Source organism: Polypterus senegalus, chromosome 10, assembly GCF_016835505.1.
Source record: "Polypterus senegalus isolate Bchr_013 chromosome 10, ASM1683550v1, whole genome shotgun sequence".
Classification (NCBI taxonomy): Eukaryota; Metazoa; Chordata; class Cladistia; order Polypteriformes; family Polypteridae; genus Polypterus; species Polypterus senegalus.
Window position 1 is genome coordinate 2,572,621 of NC_053163.1, and position 17,956 is coordinate 2,590,576.

The 17,956-nt window shown below is 45.5% G+C and overlaps 1 protein-coding gene across 5 annotated transcripts in view; it reads left to right on the forward strand.

Moving 5' to 3' along the window:
* sez6l2 (seizure related 6 homolog (mouse)-like 2) overlaps nt 1-17,956 on the forward strand; it is a 31,514-nt gene that overhangs the window by 12,827 nt on the left and 731 nt on the right. For 4 of the 5 annotated variants that reach the window (XM_039764863.1, XM_039764865.1, XM_039764866.1 and 1 more), the window contains 13 exons: nt 7-199; nt 2,290-2,475; nt 2,705-2,876; nt 2,954-3,117; nt 3,209-3,403; nt 4,316-4,454; nt 4,547-4,743; nt 4,812-5,006; nt 5,080-5,271; nt 9,663-9,854; nt 9,942-9,980; nt 17,594-17,711; nt 17,809-17,911. In XM_039764863.1, coding sequence (XP_039620797.1) covers nt 7-199; nt 2,290-2,475; nt 2,705-2,876; nt 2,954-3,117; nt 3,209-3,403; nt 4,316-4,454; nt 4,547-4,743; nt 4,812-5,006; nt 5,080-5,271; nt 9,663-9,854; nt 9,942-9,980; nt 17,594-17,711; nt 17,809-17,911 — 2,085 coding nt within the window. The remainder of the gene's footprint in view (nt 1-6; nt 200-2,289; nt 2,476-2,704; nt 2,877-2,953; nt 3,118-3,208; nt 3,404-4,315; nt 4,455-4,546; nt 4,744-4,811; nt 5,007-5,079; nt 5,272-9,662; nt 9,855-9,941; nt 9,981-17,593; nt 17,712-17,808; nt 17,912-17,956) is intronic. The other variant, XM_039764868.1, reaches the window with a different exon arrangement.

A 17,956-nucleotide genomic window follows, 5' to 3' on the forward strand; every position in this document is an offset into this window, starting at 1 on the left:
CTTCAGGTCAGACACCTCAACCTGTCCAAGGATGAGTCCTTGAGAATCGAGAGCTTTGGAGGGGAGGGGCCGGTCTTCTTGGCCAACGAGACACTGCTGGCTGAAGGCCAGGTGATCCGCAGTCCCACCAATCAGGTCCTGATTCATTTCCAAAGTTTCCAGCCGTCCTCTCCAGGAGTCTTCAAGCTGCACTATCAAGGTCAGTGGACAGTGTCTGGCACGCTGAGCCATGTCTGAGGTCCCGCTTGCTCCGCTCTCGGTCTCTTCTGCGTCTTACCTGCCTACCCATTTGCGTAATCTTGTCATCTCAATGTCACAGCTCACTCTGTGCTGTACAGCCCAGCACTTCACTTCAAGCCAGTCCAGCTATCCACCTCTCACTCCCAGCCTTTTGTTTGTTGCCCATCTCATTCTGCTCTGTCTGCTGCTCACAGTTCACCTGCCATGCTCACCTGCTTCTCTCATCTCCACTTGACGTCACTCACACACACACTATGACCCCACCCCCCCCGAGTCTACTTGTCTGTTATCAGTCTAACTCACTCTGTGCCACCCATCTCACTCTTCCCATTCGGCCTGCTGCCCGCAGTTCACCCGCCCAGCCCATCCTATCCCCCTCCTGCTTTAATCGCTTAACTCTGCCTGCTCTTTCATGCTAACATGTTTCCTCTCTTTGGCACTTGCCTGTTATCCATCTTTTACTGCTCTGTACAGCTCATCGTTGTCACTAACCCTTACCCTAAGTCAGTGTTCCCCTGTCCTTCCTACTGTGTCCGCCCAACTCTACTTCATACCACAACATCTGTGAAGTGCACGCTCACCAGGGGGGTTCTTACTTCACACTAGTCCGTTATCAGTCTAACCTGCTTCATACCCCTTAGCTCTCTTATCCCATTCCGCCAACTGCATATGACTCACCTGTCCAGTCTCATCCGCCCTCTCATCTCCACTGCATAACGTCCAGCCACATCCATCACCTATCCTCTGATTCATGCCACCTCATGTGTTCTTTCATACGCGCCTGTCTTCTCTCTTTCACACTTGTCCATTCCTCATCTACTGCTCTGTCCACACTGTTTTGTTCTCCTTCACTCCCATTGTTCACCTACTCTGCCCACCATGTTCTCTCTTCTCTAATTTGGACCACCCCACTGGTCTCCTCTCTTTCAGACTTGCCCATTAGCCACACTGCTCTGCATGGTTCATCTTTGTGTTATTTGCCCCCGTTACCTGATTCTGTCTAATTCACAGACTTGACATATCCAGCTTATTCTGTCCCATCAGGTCTACTTCATCGCACTCCACTTGTCCAGTTCACATTCACCTGGCTGTTGCCAGTCTAATTCAGTTTATGGGCCTGTCTGCTGTACACAGCTAGCTCACTTGTCCTCTCGTCCTTCATCTACACCGCCCCATCCATTCATTCTAATTGGTCTTCTTCCTCTCTGTCATACTGGTCTGTACAGTTGCTCTTCGCGTCACTTGTCTTTCTTGTCCTGCTCCATTCTGTCTGGTCTTCTCTTACCTGCTGGTCTCTGCGCTGTGGTGTTCCACTGGTCCAGTTCACCTGTGTGGTCTTACTTCACTTGTTCATTCTCAGCACCTCATCTTTCCTATTCCCATTCTGTTTGTTTCACACACCAGCCCACCTCACCCTCTCATCACCATTGCATAACGCACCACCTATCCACTTCACTCCCACCAGTCCACTTTAAACTCACCTGTCCACTGGGAGTCTAATTCAGTTCTTGTCACTTATAGGTCTTCCATACTTCACACAGTTTACCTGTCCAGCCCACCCGGACCACCTCTCTCCAGTACACAGCACTACCATGTCCAGTTCATCTTCATCCTGCCCACCGTGCCTCTTATTGCGACCTACTGTATAAGCCCGACTTGTCTCTTCTGTGCTTTTCTGCCTCGTGTAGTCCTTCAGCCACTTGTAGTGTACAGTCCAGAGGTCCAGCCCTGCCCCCTAATCCTCAGTGACACATGACAGCCGTGTTCTAAATGTCTGTGACTTGGCGGCCAGTGGAGTTTTTCCACACACACAGAGACACGTGGGGTGCTTGGGGGACATTTGGCTGGCGATCCACTTCTGTGAACAAAATGTCTGAGTGAGTTGGTGCTGCAGGCCAGCAGATTGCCCTGTCACTCCAAGTCTACATCTCACCGAGTGTGCTGGCACTGGAGAAGCGGGCACAGTGGGTGAAGCCAGCGCGGGGAGTGTCTCAGTTTTCCTGCTGTGTACTTACATCTCATTTTGTGCCCCCTTCTTTCCGACTTCAGCCTACCTGCTCTCCTGCTCATTCCCGTTGTCTCCTTCTGACGGGGGCGTATCCGTCAGTGACTTGCACCCGGGAGGCTCCGCCCAATTTCACTGTGATCCAGGCTATGAAGTCAGAGGTCACGATGTTCTCACCTGTCTTAACTCGACTCGACCACATTGGAGTGGACCAGAGCCCACCTGCGTAGGTCTGTACCTTTCAATCCGTTTGTCTGTCTTTCTATGTCCAGCCTGTAGGGTACCCACTCAGCATGGCTCTGCCATCTGCCCCCATTTTAATTCCAGCAATATGTCCTCTTGTCAATCATGCCCACTTTTAAATTGCTTGGCCCTCTATATCATTTTGCCACCAAGGCCACTCCTAGCTTTAGGCCCATTGAGATTTGATACCGATGTCCATTTTTGTTCACTGTGCAGCCGTGTCATGTGGAGGCATAATCCGCAATGCCACCCTGGGCCGGATCCTTTCTCCCTACCCGGCCAGTAACCACAGCAACAACCTGAGCTGCCATTGGCTGATCGAGGCGGCAGAGGGACGCCGACTGCACCTGCATCTCGAGAGAGTGGCTTTGGACGAGGACAGTGACAGGTGGGCATAACTTTCTGCGTCTCAGGCTCAACCGCTCCTGGTGGCTCAGTTAACTATGTCTCCTCTTCTTCTGCCAGGCTCATAATCCGCAGTGGGAGCAGTCCACTTGCACCACTCCAGTTTGACTCCGACTTGGACGATATTCCTGAGAGGGGCATCGTGAGTGACGGGACATCTCTGTACATCGAGCTGCTATCTGAAAACTCGGGCATCCCCCTTCTGTTGGCCCTGCGTTATGAAGGTGAGCACCTGGACCGTGTTCCATCACTGCGTGTGTCCACCTCTGTCTCCTATACCTTGACTGATGCCCACCATGCCCACTTGCCTTGCAGCATTTGATGCCGACCACTGCTATGAGCCTTTCCTGGCCCATGGCAACTTCACCACTTCTGACCTGTCCTACCATGTGGGCACTTTGGTGGAGTTTGCCTGTGTGTCCGGCTACGTGATGGAGCAAGGCTCGAGCGTCATCGAGTGTGTGGACCCCACTGACCCCCACTGGAACGAGAGCGAGCCGGTCTGCCGGGGTAAGAGTGGGCAGCACCTGTCCTCCCCCATCTCATCTGGGTGGGCTGGCCAAGTCTGCCAGCTCTCTCTCTTTACTGTCTTATCCAATCGACTCATTTCCTTTATGCTGCACATCTCCCCCCCACCTGGCATGTTGGTCTTTTTAACTTCCATTTTCTCCTTTGGCCTTCTTCATCTGTTCATCTCAGTGCCAGACGGCTCTCCTGACCTGTCCAGTTAACTGGACCTTCCCACCTCCATCTTGTTGGTGAATCCACCTCCCTCGGCTGTTTCCTCTTCTGCATTCCTCATGACCACTTGTGCCACCATACTCATCCACCTTAGCTGTCATTTCTTTCCTGAATGGTCCATCATTGCTTCCAAGTTTTCGTGACCAAAGTGTCTTATTGTATTTTCTCTTTCTTTATGTGATCCTCTCTCTCTTTCGAGTTACCCCCTTTCTGTCTTAAGTGTATGGTCTTCTGTCCCTTTTTAGCTCCCCGTTTTTCCTCTTTATTGCTCCTACTCACATCCGTACCTGTTGTCCACTTTTTCTCATTATCTTCCTCCATTGTCCACTTCCTTGTGTTTTTCAATGGTTTTCTCCACCCATCATCTACTGGTCTTTTCCTCATGGTCTCTCTCCCTCTTTGGTTTCCTCTGTCGTCCATTTCCCTACATGTGATCCACTGTCCCCCTGGTTTGTCCAATTTACTTGTCTGGCCGTTGTCCCACTGATCTGTTTCATTTTGTTCTGCCCAGCTGTCCACTTCTCCCTGCGTGGTCCACTTTTTTCCCCCCCTCTTTCTCTCCCAAGGTGTCCTCCTACTTCTCATGATCTGATCTGACCGTCTCTTTATCTTTTGCCTCTCCTGTCTCCTTTGGCCTGTCCATCTATCTGCCTGTCTCCTCTCTTGACCTGTCCACCTCAGCTCTGTGTGGCGGGGAGATTTCTGAGTCCTCTGGCACAGTGCTGTCACCTGACTGGCCACAGACATATGGGAAAGGACAGGACTGTGTCTGGGGAATTCATGTGCAGGAGGACAAGAGGATTCTGCTGGACATCGAAATGTAAGCAAGCGGTGGAGTCTGAAGTCACATCTGTGGGGTATCAGGAGTTCAGTCCAGTCCTTGAAAATCAGTCTCTTCTTTCCGCTTGCCAGTCTCAACATCCGTCGCAGCGATGTGCTGACAATCTTTGATGGTGATGACCTCACCTCGCATGTCATCGGGCAGTACATGGGCTCCCATCAGCGCTTCCGGCTGTACTCTAGTGGGGCCGATGTGACGATCCAGTTTCAAAGTGACCCCAATGACCCCATTTTCACAATGAGTCAGGGGTTCATCATTCATTACCGAGGTAAGCCTCTACTTGATTGGGTCATCCAAGATGGCCAACCACCCCCAACTCCTCTCCTTGTATTTCAGAGGTGTCCCGTAATGATACCTGCCCAGACCTGCCCGTGGTTGAATTTGGCTGGAAGACGTCGTCACATCCCGACTTAATCCGTGGCACCGTAGTCACCTACCAATGTGAGCCCGGCTATGACATCATTGGTTCAGACATCCTCACCTGCCAATGGGACCTCTCCTGGAGCAACATCCCACCCAGCTGTCAGAAGAGTAAGTGCCCCCCACTCACCCACTCTGCCAGCGCCATGCTGCCAGGCTTTAACAACTTTCCTTCCTTTAATAGTCCTGTCCTGCACCAATCCGGGCGAAATCGCCAATGGAGTGCGCATGGTGTCCGACCAGCGCTTTGTGGTGGGCTCACAGGTCCAGTACTCCTGCTCCGAGGGCTACCAGCTGGAGGGAAGCTCAAGCATCACCTGCTATAGCCGGGACACCGGGACGCCGAAGTGGAGTGACCGCATGCCGAAATGCGTCTGTGAGTTGATCTTCACTCTGTCTGCATGTGCGAATGGCCCCAGCCCTGGCCATTTGTGTCATTCCATTGTGAAATCTCAAATGAGGCTTACGCATGTGAAGAAGACGATGGACTGACTAGGAGGGACAGAGGGTTTTGGGGTGTGTATAGAGTGCTTGTGACGATGTGAGTTCAGGTTCCACACTCCCATGGCTGTTGGAAGCACTTGAACCCAACACCGTCGATAATGTTACCGAGTGAGCTAGTCATTGGAGGCAAATAACTGAGCAAGGGGAAGGTATACAAAAAGTGCAATAGTGCTTTTATTAAAAACTGTCCATCAAAACAAAACAGTGTCCACAAATACATAGTGCAGTGTTTCCAAGTTCAATAAATAATCCAATAAAATGAAAACGTGGAGGTTAAAACAATAGAAAAAACAATCCTTTAAAACGAGAGGTTAAAAATCTTCTTTAGGAAGAAATCTTTAAAACAATAACAAATCCGGTGTAACATTTCTGTTAGCGTCTCACCTGCTTATCCCGTTTGGGCCTAGCAGCAGGCAAGACGCTCTTTGTAGCTGCCCTCTTCTACACACACACACACGAGACTGGAGACCTCCCGATCCCTGGCTCCGGTATGGCACTCATCCCAGTCCCTGAGAACTTGGTTTCCCACAACGGCCAGGTCGCCCACGTTGGGGATTCCAGCACCAAGTCTCCCGACTTCCGCTGCCTTTCCATGGCCTCTCTGCGGCCAGTCGCCTTCCCTTGGTCACTCCCGCTACCTGATCGCTCAGCGGGAGCGACATCAACACAAACACCTGGGTGTCGGCCTAACACCCAGCTTCCACGCAGCTGTCCACGAGCTCGCTCTTCGCGGCTCGCGCTCTCTTTCACCGACCTGCTTCCTCTCCTGCTCCCGGTAACCTCCGTCCTCTCCTTTCCTTTTTTTCTCTCCATTTTTTTCCTCCTCACAACCGACTCGCGCTTTTTAAAATGACGAGGGCCACAGCAGCTGCAGCATTAGCCATGAGACAATCACGAATGTGGGCAGTTCCTCACCTGTGCACTAGGTGAGAAACGCCCACACCCTACGGATCGTCCCACGGCTCGCTATGGCCCAACGACTCGCTAAGCCGCGAGCGCGTCGATTATTTATTTAAAATGAATGGCCTTTGCTCAACGAGCTGTGGACCCATAACACCACATTGCTACATAGATTAGTATGAAAGCGTGCTCAAGAACAATAGTGATAACTGAGAAACCCTTGGCACGACTTTGTAAAAATCACTGCACATGGCAGACATTCTTAGTGACTGCTAATTAACATGATGTGATCTCATTGCATAAAAAGGATGATTGAGTTAATCAGAGCAACTGCAGGCCAGTAAACAAATACACATCACAGGAAAAAAATAATGGAACTATTAAGGAATAGATTGGTCATCACATGTGAAGAAGGATGTTAAAGAACAGCCAGCATGCGTGCAGACAGGGAGACAGTGTTTAATTGTACATGAGAAAATGGCAGAGAGGTATAGAAATGAGCATTAGAACACTCTGGACGAGAACAGGCCATTCAGCCCAACAAAGCTCGCCAATCTTATCCACTTAGTTCTTCTAAAAAAACATTAAGTCGAGTTCTGAAAGTCCCTAACGTCTGACTGTCTACCACACTACTTGTTGCTTATTCCAAGTGTCTATCATTGTGTAAAGAAAAACTTCCAAATGTTTCTGAGAAATTTACCCTTTACAAGTTTCCAACTGTGTCCCCATGTTCTTGATGAACTCATTTTAAAATAATAGTCTCGATCCAGTGGACTCATTCACTTCATCATTTTAAACACTTCAGCCAGGTCTCTTCTTCACCACTGCGAAGGCTCAGCTCTTTTAATCTTTCATCCTAACTCATCCACTGTAGCCCTGGAATCAGTCTAGTTGCTCTTCTCTGGACTTTTCTCTAGTGCTGCTATGTCATTTTTGTAGCCTGGAGACCAAAACTGCACACCGTATGCCAGATGAGGCCTCCCCAGTGTATTATAAAGCTTGAGCAGAACCTCCTGTGACTTGTACTCCACACATCAAGGCGCTATATAACCTGACATTCTGTTAGCCTTCTTAATGGCTTCTGAACACAGTCTGGAAGTCGATAGCTTAGAGTCCACTACGACTCCTAAATCCTTTTCATAAGTGTATTCAAACCTTACATTTTTACTTCCTATGTGTACTTCTTTACATTTACCAACATTAAATTTCATCTGCCACAAATCTGCCCAAGCCTGTATGCTAAGTCCTTCTGTAATGATATAACAGATTCCAAATTATCTGCTAATTCACCTACCTTGGTATTATCTGCAAACTTAACCAGCTTGTTACTTATATTCCTATCTAAAATCATATAGATTTTAAAAATAGCAGCAGCCCCAGCACTGCCCCCTGCTGGTCACCACTCTTAACATCGGCCAATTCTGATGAGGTTCCTCGTACCATCACCCTCTACTTCCTGTGGCTGAGCCAATTCTACACCCATCTATCACCCTGAACTGCCACTTCTTTTAGTTTGATGCCCAACCTCCCATGTGGCACCTTATCAAATGCTTTCTGAAAGTCAAGATAAATAATCTCATCTGTTCCACTTTGATCTTATCCTTTTGTTACCTTCTAAGAGAATTCCATGAGAGCATTGAGCTAGCCTGGTAGAAAGCTTTTGTTCGGAGAGGCTGGGAATAGAAGAAGCAATGTGGAGGTGGGGGGACAATGGGCTTAAACACCTGGAACAAGGGTCTATGGTATGAAGAACAGTATCAGAGTTAAGGGAGATTAAAACTGGGGGCCAGCAGAGGCTGCTGCTGCTCTTTTAAATATCAATAAGTTGTCTGTTAAGAAAATACATTTCAAGCTGGTTAAGGATGACACAATCATAACAGACAATGGAGAATCAGCTGCATCACCACAGAAGGCCTGACAGCAACACTGATGTCAAAGGTAATGTAGGTAAATTGTAACGTATTACACGTGCAAAGCAAAAAAACTGTTAGATAAGAATGCACTTTGGAAGACTTGAAACTCAAAAATGCAATGAATGAGAAGGGACTAGGAGGTCACAGTGGACTGGCCACTAATCTACAGTATATCCAGACAGTGGACACTAACAAGGCTAATGGAGTACCCTTAATGGGTGCAGCACAAATTAAGGCAGGTTATGTTTACTCACCTGGAGTCCTGGGTACAGGTCTGGTCTCCATTTTACTTAAAAGGCATAGCAGCTGTAGAGAAAAGTCCAGAGAGAAGCAGCAAGGCTGACTTGGTGACCATGGAAAGGAAATCTGAAGTACCTGAAACGTTAAAGCGTTAAGCAAATGCAGACCTGCTTCTAGTGTTCGCCATTTCGAATGGAATGAACACAGTGGGCCAGAGCTAGAATTTTAAAATTGGGTCTTCAACAAGAACACGAGGATAACGTTTTAAACTCGACAGGTAGATTTACCAAGCTTATGTTTACACAAACTACAGACACACATAATTGATGACTTAAGTAGTGTGGTGGACAGCACAAGTTTAGGGTTCTTCAAACTTTGCGATTTTGCGAAAGTCGGGGTGAATGGGATTGGCTGGCTTGTTGGGGTGAATGGCCTATTCTTATGAAGATTACTATTGCAGTGTTCTCTAGGGCAGCCCCCTCCATTCATTGTTCATTCACCCCCTCATAAACCTCCCACATGGCTAAGTGCCCTTTACATTGCTTAACTTAATCTTGCTGATGTTTTTTTGCAATTGGTTATTTATTGGAGAGTAAACCAATCAAATGCAGATACGTTTTAGTTAGAACAATGGTCACCCTTAACTCAAGATAAACTAAATTAACTCCCCCAGCCCTTCATAGTAATTCTTGTATTTGTACAAAGCTATTGGAGGCTGAAAATGACAAATGACAGAAGGGTACCCTCTTTGATCAATTGTGAGTACCACCTGACACCAGCTTCAGAATAATCTTGATCCCGTGCACCCCTTCTTAAATTAGTCCCAGATGCCTCTTTAATTCTTATTAAACTAACAAAAGAAGCCTCCCAGGCAAGTCTGGTTGGAGTCTGTGGATTTGCAGCAGGTTATTTGTGCCGATTTTGCTGCAAGACAGCCAAGGGAGAGACAGAGACAGAGACTAGGCAGGAAAAAAGGATGAGGAGAGAGAAAGAACAACAAGAATGGAAAATAGAAGAAAGGCACCATTGGACCAAAAAGCTTCTTTCTCAAAGGGTATTCCCAAAATATGTGGAAATGGCCTGGATTGGCAAAGGTGGGATAACCTGCTCCTGCATCTTCTGTTGCCCCCCTCTGGTGGTCAGGCCTCATGCTGTCTTTTTCCTTGCCTGTTCAACACTTCTGACTAACTATTCTGCCCTCACACTGCAGTGAAATACGAGCCTTGCTCGAACCCTGGCGTCCCAGAGAATGGCTACCAGACGCTTTACAAGCACCGCTATCACGTTGGCGAGACCCTGCGCTTCTTCTGCTACGAGGGCTACGAGCTGATTGGAGAGGTCACCATCACATGTGTTGAAGGACACCCCTCGCAGTGGAACAGCCCTCCCCCATTCTGTAAAGGTAAACCAGAATCAGCATCCCAAACTGCACTCCCCCACCACGGTCATCTACACAGTCCTGTCTAACAATCTTCTCTCTTGTTCACAGTAGCTTATGAAGAGCTGTTGGATGGCCGCAAACTGGAAGGTGAGTTCCTGTTCCACCAAGAAGTAGAGCACATGTGTATCTTGATCGGATGCGGCTATCGAGCTTATGCTAGGCATACAATGCAGAGTAATCGGATGGATTCTGAGGGCACACTCAACCTTGTGGACACCCCCAATTGCATGCAGGCCTTGAATGATTATCTTCCTGGATTATCCTGTAACGTACATCATGGTTAATCTTAAACCTCCCCAATTTGCACCCAAAGACCATTGCTGCGAAATTTCACATTATAAATATTACAAAATGGTTAATGTTTAGGACTACAAATCTCATAGTATGAAGGGAGAAAAATGGCAAGTTTTTCAGATATCACAGCAATAGCCAATGAGACAAGTGGAAAAACTTAACACAGTGGCAAAGAAGGGATCATCATTTTCCTAAACAAGATGGACATTTCTATTTTTTATTACAAAATAAAAACACACAAATGATCATCAGCTTGATTCTATAGGTGAAAAGCAGCAGACATGCCACTGTTGTCCACTTGTAACGCAATCAGCTCACCAAACTTTTATCAATAGAACTGCTACTAGTACCACTATAACACGTCTATCATATCTGTTACAGCTTTCATGGGGCACAGATATGAAAGGCACCATATAAATCTGTTATGTAGCACATTTTACATCTATATTTACCAATTACTGTTCTCTCTCTCTAACATTATTAATAACTAGCAAACCCGCGGCAAACCATACGCCGCATAATCAGGCCGGTTTTTTAATGATTTTTAAGCACAGGGAGAAAAATAACATTTGAAAAATCGGTAAAGTAATAAATTAGCAAGAAAAGCAACATTGTAACAGAACGAACCAACACACAATCGTCCGTGACTGAAAACTGGCGGACCGCCATCTCGCCTCCTCCTGCCAGACGGAGGGATGGGGGTGCACAGCGTTCAGGCACGGAGGGTGGAACGGGAGGAGAGGAGAAATATGTCCATTCCGCTTCCTCCGTCATGCTAGTCTGCCGATTTCTCGTTCAGTATACACTGCCTGCTCATGTGCCCACCTCCAACTCATCACTTGAGTCGTTGTCGTCTTTGCATAGTCCAGATGCACCTGTGTCTCACGTAGACTTTTCATTGCTCTGTGCGGTTTTGGCTGCTTTTCTATATATAATCCACCAAGACACTCGACCACGGTAGGAGCGAGGTGGGAGGGGGGTGTGTACAAAGGGTAGGGACGTAACCAGTGGGAGCGTATAAGTCGCACTTAATGGGAATTCCACGGTTTGCAGCCCAAATGGGGTTCAACGGCTTACCCACGCCTCTCTGCGCCGGGTAGACACACGCTCAATCTCATGCATAATTATTTATTGAATGCTAAACACTTCTGGAAAGACACGGTTGTCTAAAACGGGTTGGTGTGAGAATACAACAGTAAGTGAATGAAAAGATGGAACTCTGGAAAGAGCAACATACAACACAATAGTGAACCCGCGGCATAACAAACGCCGCATAATTATTTATTGATGATTGAACACTTCTAAATGTCCGTGAGTGAAGAAGACGCATGTTTGTCGCGGATGCGAATTGCTGTATGTAGCGTGTAAAACAGTTTGCTATGGTGCACGTGGTCGTGCGTCGTAACCGAAAACTCGGTTTTTAAAGACTGCTTACTTCATTGTGTTTTAACCTCAGTTGTAAAGGATTGTTGTAAGGATCCCATGGGATACCCCTCGCAAACCGTTTTACACACTGTATACGGAGATTCACCTCCACAAGAAACATGCCTCTATGAACAGTCAACGTGGCTCGGAAGTGCATGTGGCCTCTACGACAGACGAATATAAATGACACCGTTTTTTCTGTGTCATTGCGTCCGAGTTGGTGGGCGTGGCTCTGCGAGTTGTCGTCGTATCCAATGGTCTTGGAGTTGGTGGGCGTGGCTCCTTCCTGCATACGCCACAGGTGTCTTACTTGTCGGCAGCTTAGTGAATCCACGCCCCTTTCGGCGTGCTTTCCATGGGTGTCTTGCCTTAGTGAATTATATATATATATTAATAGATATTATTATTACAGTGAACCCTCGTTTATCACGGTTAATCCGTTCCAGACTCTACCGTGATAAATGAATTTTTGCGAAGTAGGATTCTTTATTTATAAATCGAATATTTTTGCAGTTAGAGTATAGAAAACCTGTTTACGACCTTCTAAATACGTTTTTTAACATTATTAGAGCCCTCTAGACATGAAATAACACACTTTAGTCACCATTGCACTCGTATTACCCAATACATTAGACAAAATAAGAGAAAATAAGACATTACAAATATATTACTAGGCTCACCCGCCTTTTAAGGCGACCGACTTTTATCCTCAATTTGTGTGCGCTCCATGTGTACATCAGGCATGTAAGTGTAGAGAATGAGAACATTAAAGTGCCCATTCATAACATCTCCCGAAAACCTACGTTTTTGTATCCCCTCGAGTGCCTGTCCAAAGTCGTACAATGTCAGCCCGAATCTGTACCGCTAAAGACAGAGTTTCATGCACTAAACAAGCTATAGATGAGAATAAGCAAGCACCATCTCCCCTGATATTTACTACGTGGTGAGGCATTTGTACTCCATCAACATTAATTATTTCCAGAGACATAATTTTGTCTATTTTTCCAGCACATCGCGCACAAAAGCAAGGGAACGATGGGAGCACCAGAACTCTGCTCACATCGCGTCGCTTCATACCGCAAGCCGCAAGTAGTAAGTCTGTGATAAGCAGAATACCGCTACGCTTTACGGAACGGAAGGACAATCCTGACCGCTTTTATATAGTAGATTATTGTATTCTACTGTACATTTAATTACACACACACACACAGTTCTTACACACAACCACTAACCTATGAAGGCACAACCTCAGTAGCAGAGTCTTCAGGTGGTGTGCAGTATCTTCAGCAGGTGTGTCGTTGTCTTCTTCCGCTGAAGGAGTACTAAGAGTAGGCTGTAGGTATCTGGGTGCGCGGCTGAAGAACATCTTGATAGGCAGTTGCTGGCGCTGTCTTTTCATATGCGTGAGGAGGCTTTTGTAGGGTACTGCCATCTTTGATCATATCCAAGAGTTTCACCTTCTCCTGGATAGTAAGCATCTTCCTCCAGCACTTAGTTTTATTGTCAGAAGGCTTAGAAAAAGCAGCACGTTTAGGAGCCATCGTGGGGCTTAGATAAAAGTTCTCAGAAAGTACATGTATACTGACGTTAGCGTGTATGAGAAAAAATCGCGATAGAGTGAAGCTGCGAAAGTCGAAGTGTGATATAGCGAGGGATCACTGTAATAACTGGGAAACAAGACATGCAAGGATCAAAACACAGACAATCGAGACCCTCAAAACTGTCAAAACCAAAAGAAAAATGTGAGGATCAACATCAAAGCTGAAGTTTCCAGAAAAAGGGACAAATAATAAAGTTTTACGAGAAAGTCTTTGAGGGTCTTATCCATTAAACTCCAATAGTAAATGACCATCTCAATTGAACTTATGATTATGACACAGAAGTTGTGACATCTAAGACCACACACCTAGCAATCTCACATGCATCATAATGATTGGGAAAAAAAACAAAATGGTGTCTCCCATATACAGGAGGACAAAATGGGGTCAGAAACTGGACCTCCGTCATTACACTTCAGACCTTGAAATAAATGTGAGAAATGGCTTCCTCCCTCTTCTGTACCCCAAAACCAATATTTAATAGGGTAAACCATGTTCAAGTTATTAAAAAAATATATATATTAAAACACACAATCCTAAAAATTATTATACATTGTTGTTTTTATCGTAGCACAGGAGAGAGTAGCAACATGTTGCATTTTGGTTGGACCTGCAAGTAAAAATTTCACTCTTCCCTGTACGTGGGACAATACAAATATTAATAGTGTTATTACTTCAGAGTGCCTTTTATATTTGCTCTTCATAGTGTCCCATCTATCTTAGGGTACATTTCATATCTGTCTGTCTATACAGACACATTATATTGGACCTTTCACATGTCCCTATTACAACACATTGTTATTTATTATGGCATCAGAGAGCAGCAAAATGTTGAATGTTAGTTATTCACACAAAAAATAATTTATTTCACAGGACTCTGCACATATGACAGTATTACTACCACTATACTGTCCATTCTCCCACATCAACTCCTACTCAGTATTTCATGGGGGTTCTCTCACTGTGCAGCTTCTAATCTGGCACTGCAGGCCACAGCCCTGACACTGACAGACCCCCATGTAGCCCTCCAGGAATTTCCATTCCCATGGCCCTGCCTCCATCACCTTGCTAACCTCATATCATCATGGGCAGGATGTGCCAGGTAAGGGGGAATTTTTCTATTTTTATGGGGAAATTAGGGCCATAGAGCGGAGAAATATGGAAAGGCAAACACACAAAAAAAAAATAATTCACATTTTTTTAAAAAAAACCCTTATTTTTATATTCCATACCTTCCAAATGCTTGATGAAACCTTAATCCAACACTAACCAACCTGCCACTGCTCCGCCCGCTCCTCTTAATGCTCAAGTATAATTGGTCAGGGTGGTCTTGGATTGATGGGCCCTCTGAGAGTGGCAAGCTTGTCCCACCCCGCCTGTACTCATCCTGCTCTTTTTTTTTATTTAATCACAAGAGTCAGAATTCCAGAGAAATGCGCACACAAATCCAGGGCTGGCATTTGCATGCAGTGTTCTGTGTCATCCACTTAACTTTGCAAGATTAAAATTGAATATATTTCAGTAAAGAAAATACCAAAGTTGGCACCTCCAGACAGTTAATCCACCTGAAGCTAAGCATGTTTGAAAGAGAAAAGTGATACATAAATGTAATTATTATTATTACTACAATTATTAGTAATTCCCAAGGAGTCCAGCTACAAGCAGAAATTCAGCAGTACATGGAGTACAGAATCAGAGTTCATATACAGTGCCTTTATTATTAAAACTATTAACTTTGCTCTTCTAAAATTTGTTCGCTTGTAAATTAAACTTTTGCTACATATTACATTTTGGAATAAATTTTTGTGTTGTTCCAATTTAAATTAAACTCTTCATACCCGAGCACGGAACACTGTCTCTACATACAGTATTTACAGTGAAGTTTACATGTTATGAGAGATCATTAAAATTTAAAATCCGTAAAGAATATGTTCATCCATCTATCCATCCATCACCCAACCCGCTATATCCTAACTACAGGGTCACGGGGTTCTGCTGGAGCCAATCCCATCCAAAACAGGGCGCAAGGCAGGAACAAATCCCGGGCAGGGTGCCAGCCCACCACAAGGCACATACGCTAGGGACAATTTAGGATTGCCAATGCACCTAACCTGCATGTCTTTGGACTGTGCGAGGAAACCCCCGCAGACACAGGGAGAACATGCAAACTCCACGCAGGGAGGACCTGGGAAGTGAACCCGGGTCTCCTAACTGTGAGGCAGCAGCACTGCGCCACCATGCAATAATAATTTAAAACAACTTCCAATAACAGTTGCCAGAGAAGGTGCACTTGCTAGATTTGGCAACACAAAATGTACACGTTCAAGTGACCAAACCTGCTTTTACCACTGGACAGTGCTCTGTATTGAAACAGCCATTTATTAAGGTGTTTTAATTACTGAACAATACTTGCAAGATTGTTATTTTAGTTGGCAACCTTGCTTATGAGAAGGATTTTGAGGTCAGTGCAACGACCCTGAAGAAAAAAATAAAATAAATAAATGTAAAGCTCCAATTAGTTTACTTTTATCGTCCACAAGTGGAAACTTGTTTCGAGTCAGTCAGCAACATACAAGAGCACATTCTTTCATACAAGTCACACATTAAAATACAAATTAGTGAAATATAGGAGTGTGTGATTATATATAAACAATTCTAGAACAATTGCTTAGTTCAGCAAAATTGAATTTTGCCAATTTTAAAGTCTTACTACTGACCGTATAAAAGTACTTCTAATACATTTTGGCAGCAATTTTCACCTCCCAGGAAGCTGGACACACTTATCTATGCAGAGTGCCCTGCCCTTTACAATCATCTTCTATTCGCTGTTTTGTTATACAGTTCTTCAAGTGCTATTTGAAGTTGTCCACACTGAGCAGACCCCAGTTCGATTATTTTTATTAGTCACGGACAGTCTCTTGAACCAGGCCAGGAAAGTCACTACACTCTCATAAAGAGCCGTGCAGGTCGCTAGATGAGATGTTCGCTTTCCTCGTCCTTCTTAATCAGCCGCTCTGCCGTTGCCAATTTTTTTTTTGTAATTGTAACCGCCGGTTTTCATTAAAGTTCAAGCGGTTATCTAACATGGTCCCCGAGGTACTTAATGCTACCAACTCTATCAACTTGCTCTCTGAGGTCCGTTGGTTCAACGTTTTTCCTAAAATCAGTGATCAGCCATCTCGACTTCCTCAGACTGCGCGGGGCGCTCTGCTGCTGCTGCTGGCCCCATCTCTTCATCCTCTCGGCCTCCTCCTCAAAATGTGCCGCGTTGTTAGAGGTGTCAATCAATGCCGCATCATCTGCAAACTTGGCAGCTAAACAACTGCTGTCAGGTCTTCTCACGTTGTTAGTTGACATTGAGTGAGAAGGCTATGAGGCGATCGCTGTGCACTTTGGAGCGCCTACTGATGTATGACGAGCTGTAGAAATAGGATTATCAATCTTAATAAAACTGCGCCTCGTTTACCGAAATCGACATCTTTACCACGAATTAATAAAAATAAATGCAAACTTTTTGGCAAAAATACTGTAATTTAATCGTAGCTTGTCGCTTTTATACTGCAAAGCACTTTATCATTAGCACGTTCAAATTCACGGCCATTTATAGCATTTGGCGTTCACAGACATCTATAAACAACGTCTTCTGTACTGCACTTTGAACACAACCACAAAGGTTGAAAAATACCTTCTTTCCGATGTAAAAAATAAAACTTGTATGAACTCAAACTGTTGCCCTTAAATGATCTTTTTAATTTTTTCTTTGAAAAGCGCGTCCTGAAAGTGCCACTCGTACTGCCTCGTCCTCTTGGCGGCAACGGCTTCTCCGCGTCTTTAACGCGTTGCTCTTAAAAATATTAGTAAATAATAATAATACGAAATACGAAGCCTTGCCCGAATACATATCTACTAAGTTACAACGAATAATCTTTCAAAAAGCGTATTTTAGCTGCTTACCTGTAGAGGAAAAGAAATACGCGAAACTCGCCACCCCCATCAGCGTCTTTATCGCAATGGGGAGAAAACCGCGGGAGACGCGCCTAATTGCTCTTCCGCAGGCATAAATAATCAACCGCCCATCAACTCCCCAAGGCAAGTCCTTATAATTAGATCGTGGATCGGCACTGCACACTGCAAATACATCAACAGAGCTACAACTGATTTTTTTTTTTTTTTACGAATGTGAGTTGACGTCCAATTTCCTGTCGGATTCTGATTTTGTGAAACGCGAGAAAAAAAAAAAAACAAGTAGAAAAATGGCGACTCGGGGTCATACTGGTCAAGTCTCACTTCTGTCAATCTCAGTTTTGACTTGTAAGGTTGAAAGTGTCTGATTTCCACCGTTAACTTTTTCATTTGTCCATTCTCTCTTTTATTGTATTACAGTTTCCAGGACAACTGACCCCTCCCATCAGATTGAGGGTAAGAACATCGCCTTGGCCATCTTCCTGCCGATCATCCTGGTCATCTTGCTGATTGGAGGGATTTACCTGTACTACACCAAGTAAGCCCCACCCATGATGGCTTCTCTTCCTTTTCTGAAGCCAAAACTCCGCCCCAATCCCCTTCCTTTACCCTTTACTCATTACTGCCACCTACAGGTTCCAAGGGAAGTCCCTCTTTGGCTTTTCGTTATCCAGCTCCCACTCCTACAGCCCCATCACTGTGGAGTCTGACTTCAACAACCCCCTGTATGAAGCCGGGGTAAGTATACATGGGGGAGGCAAAGGTGGTCATCAGCCCAGCCTG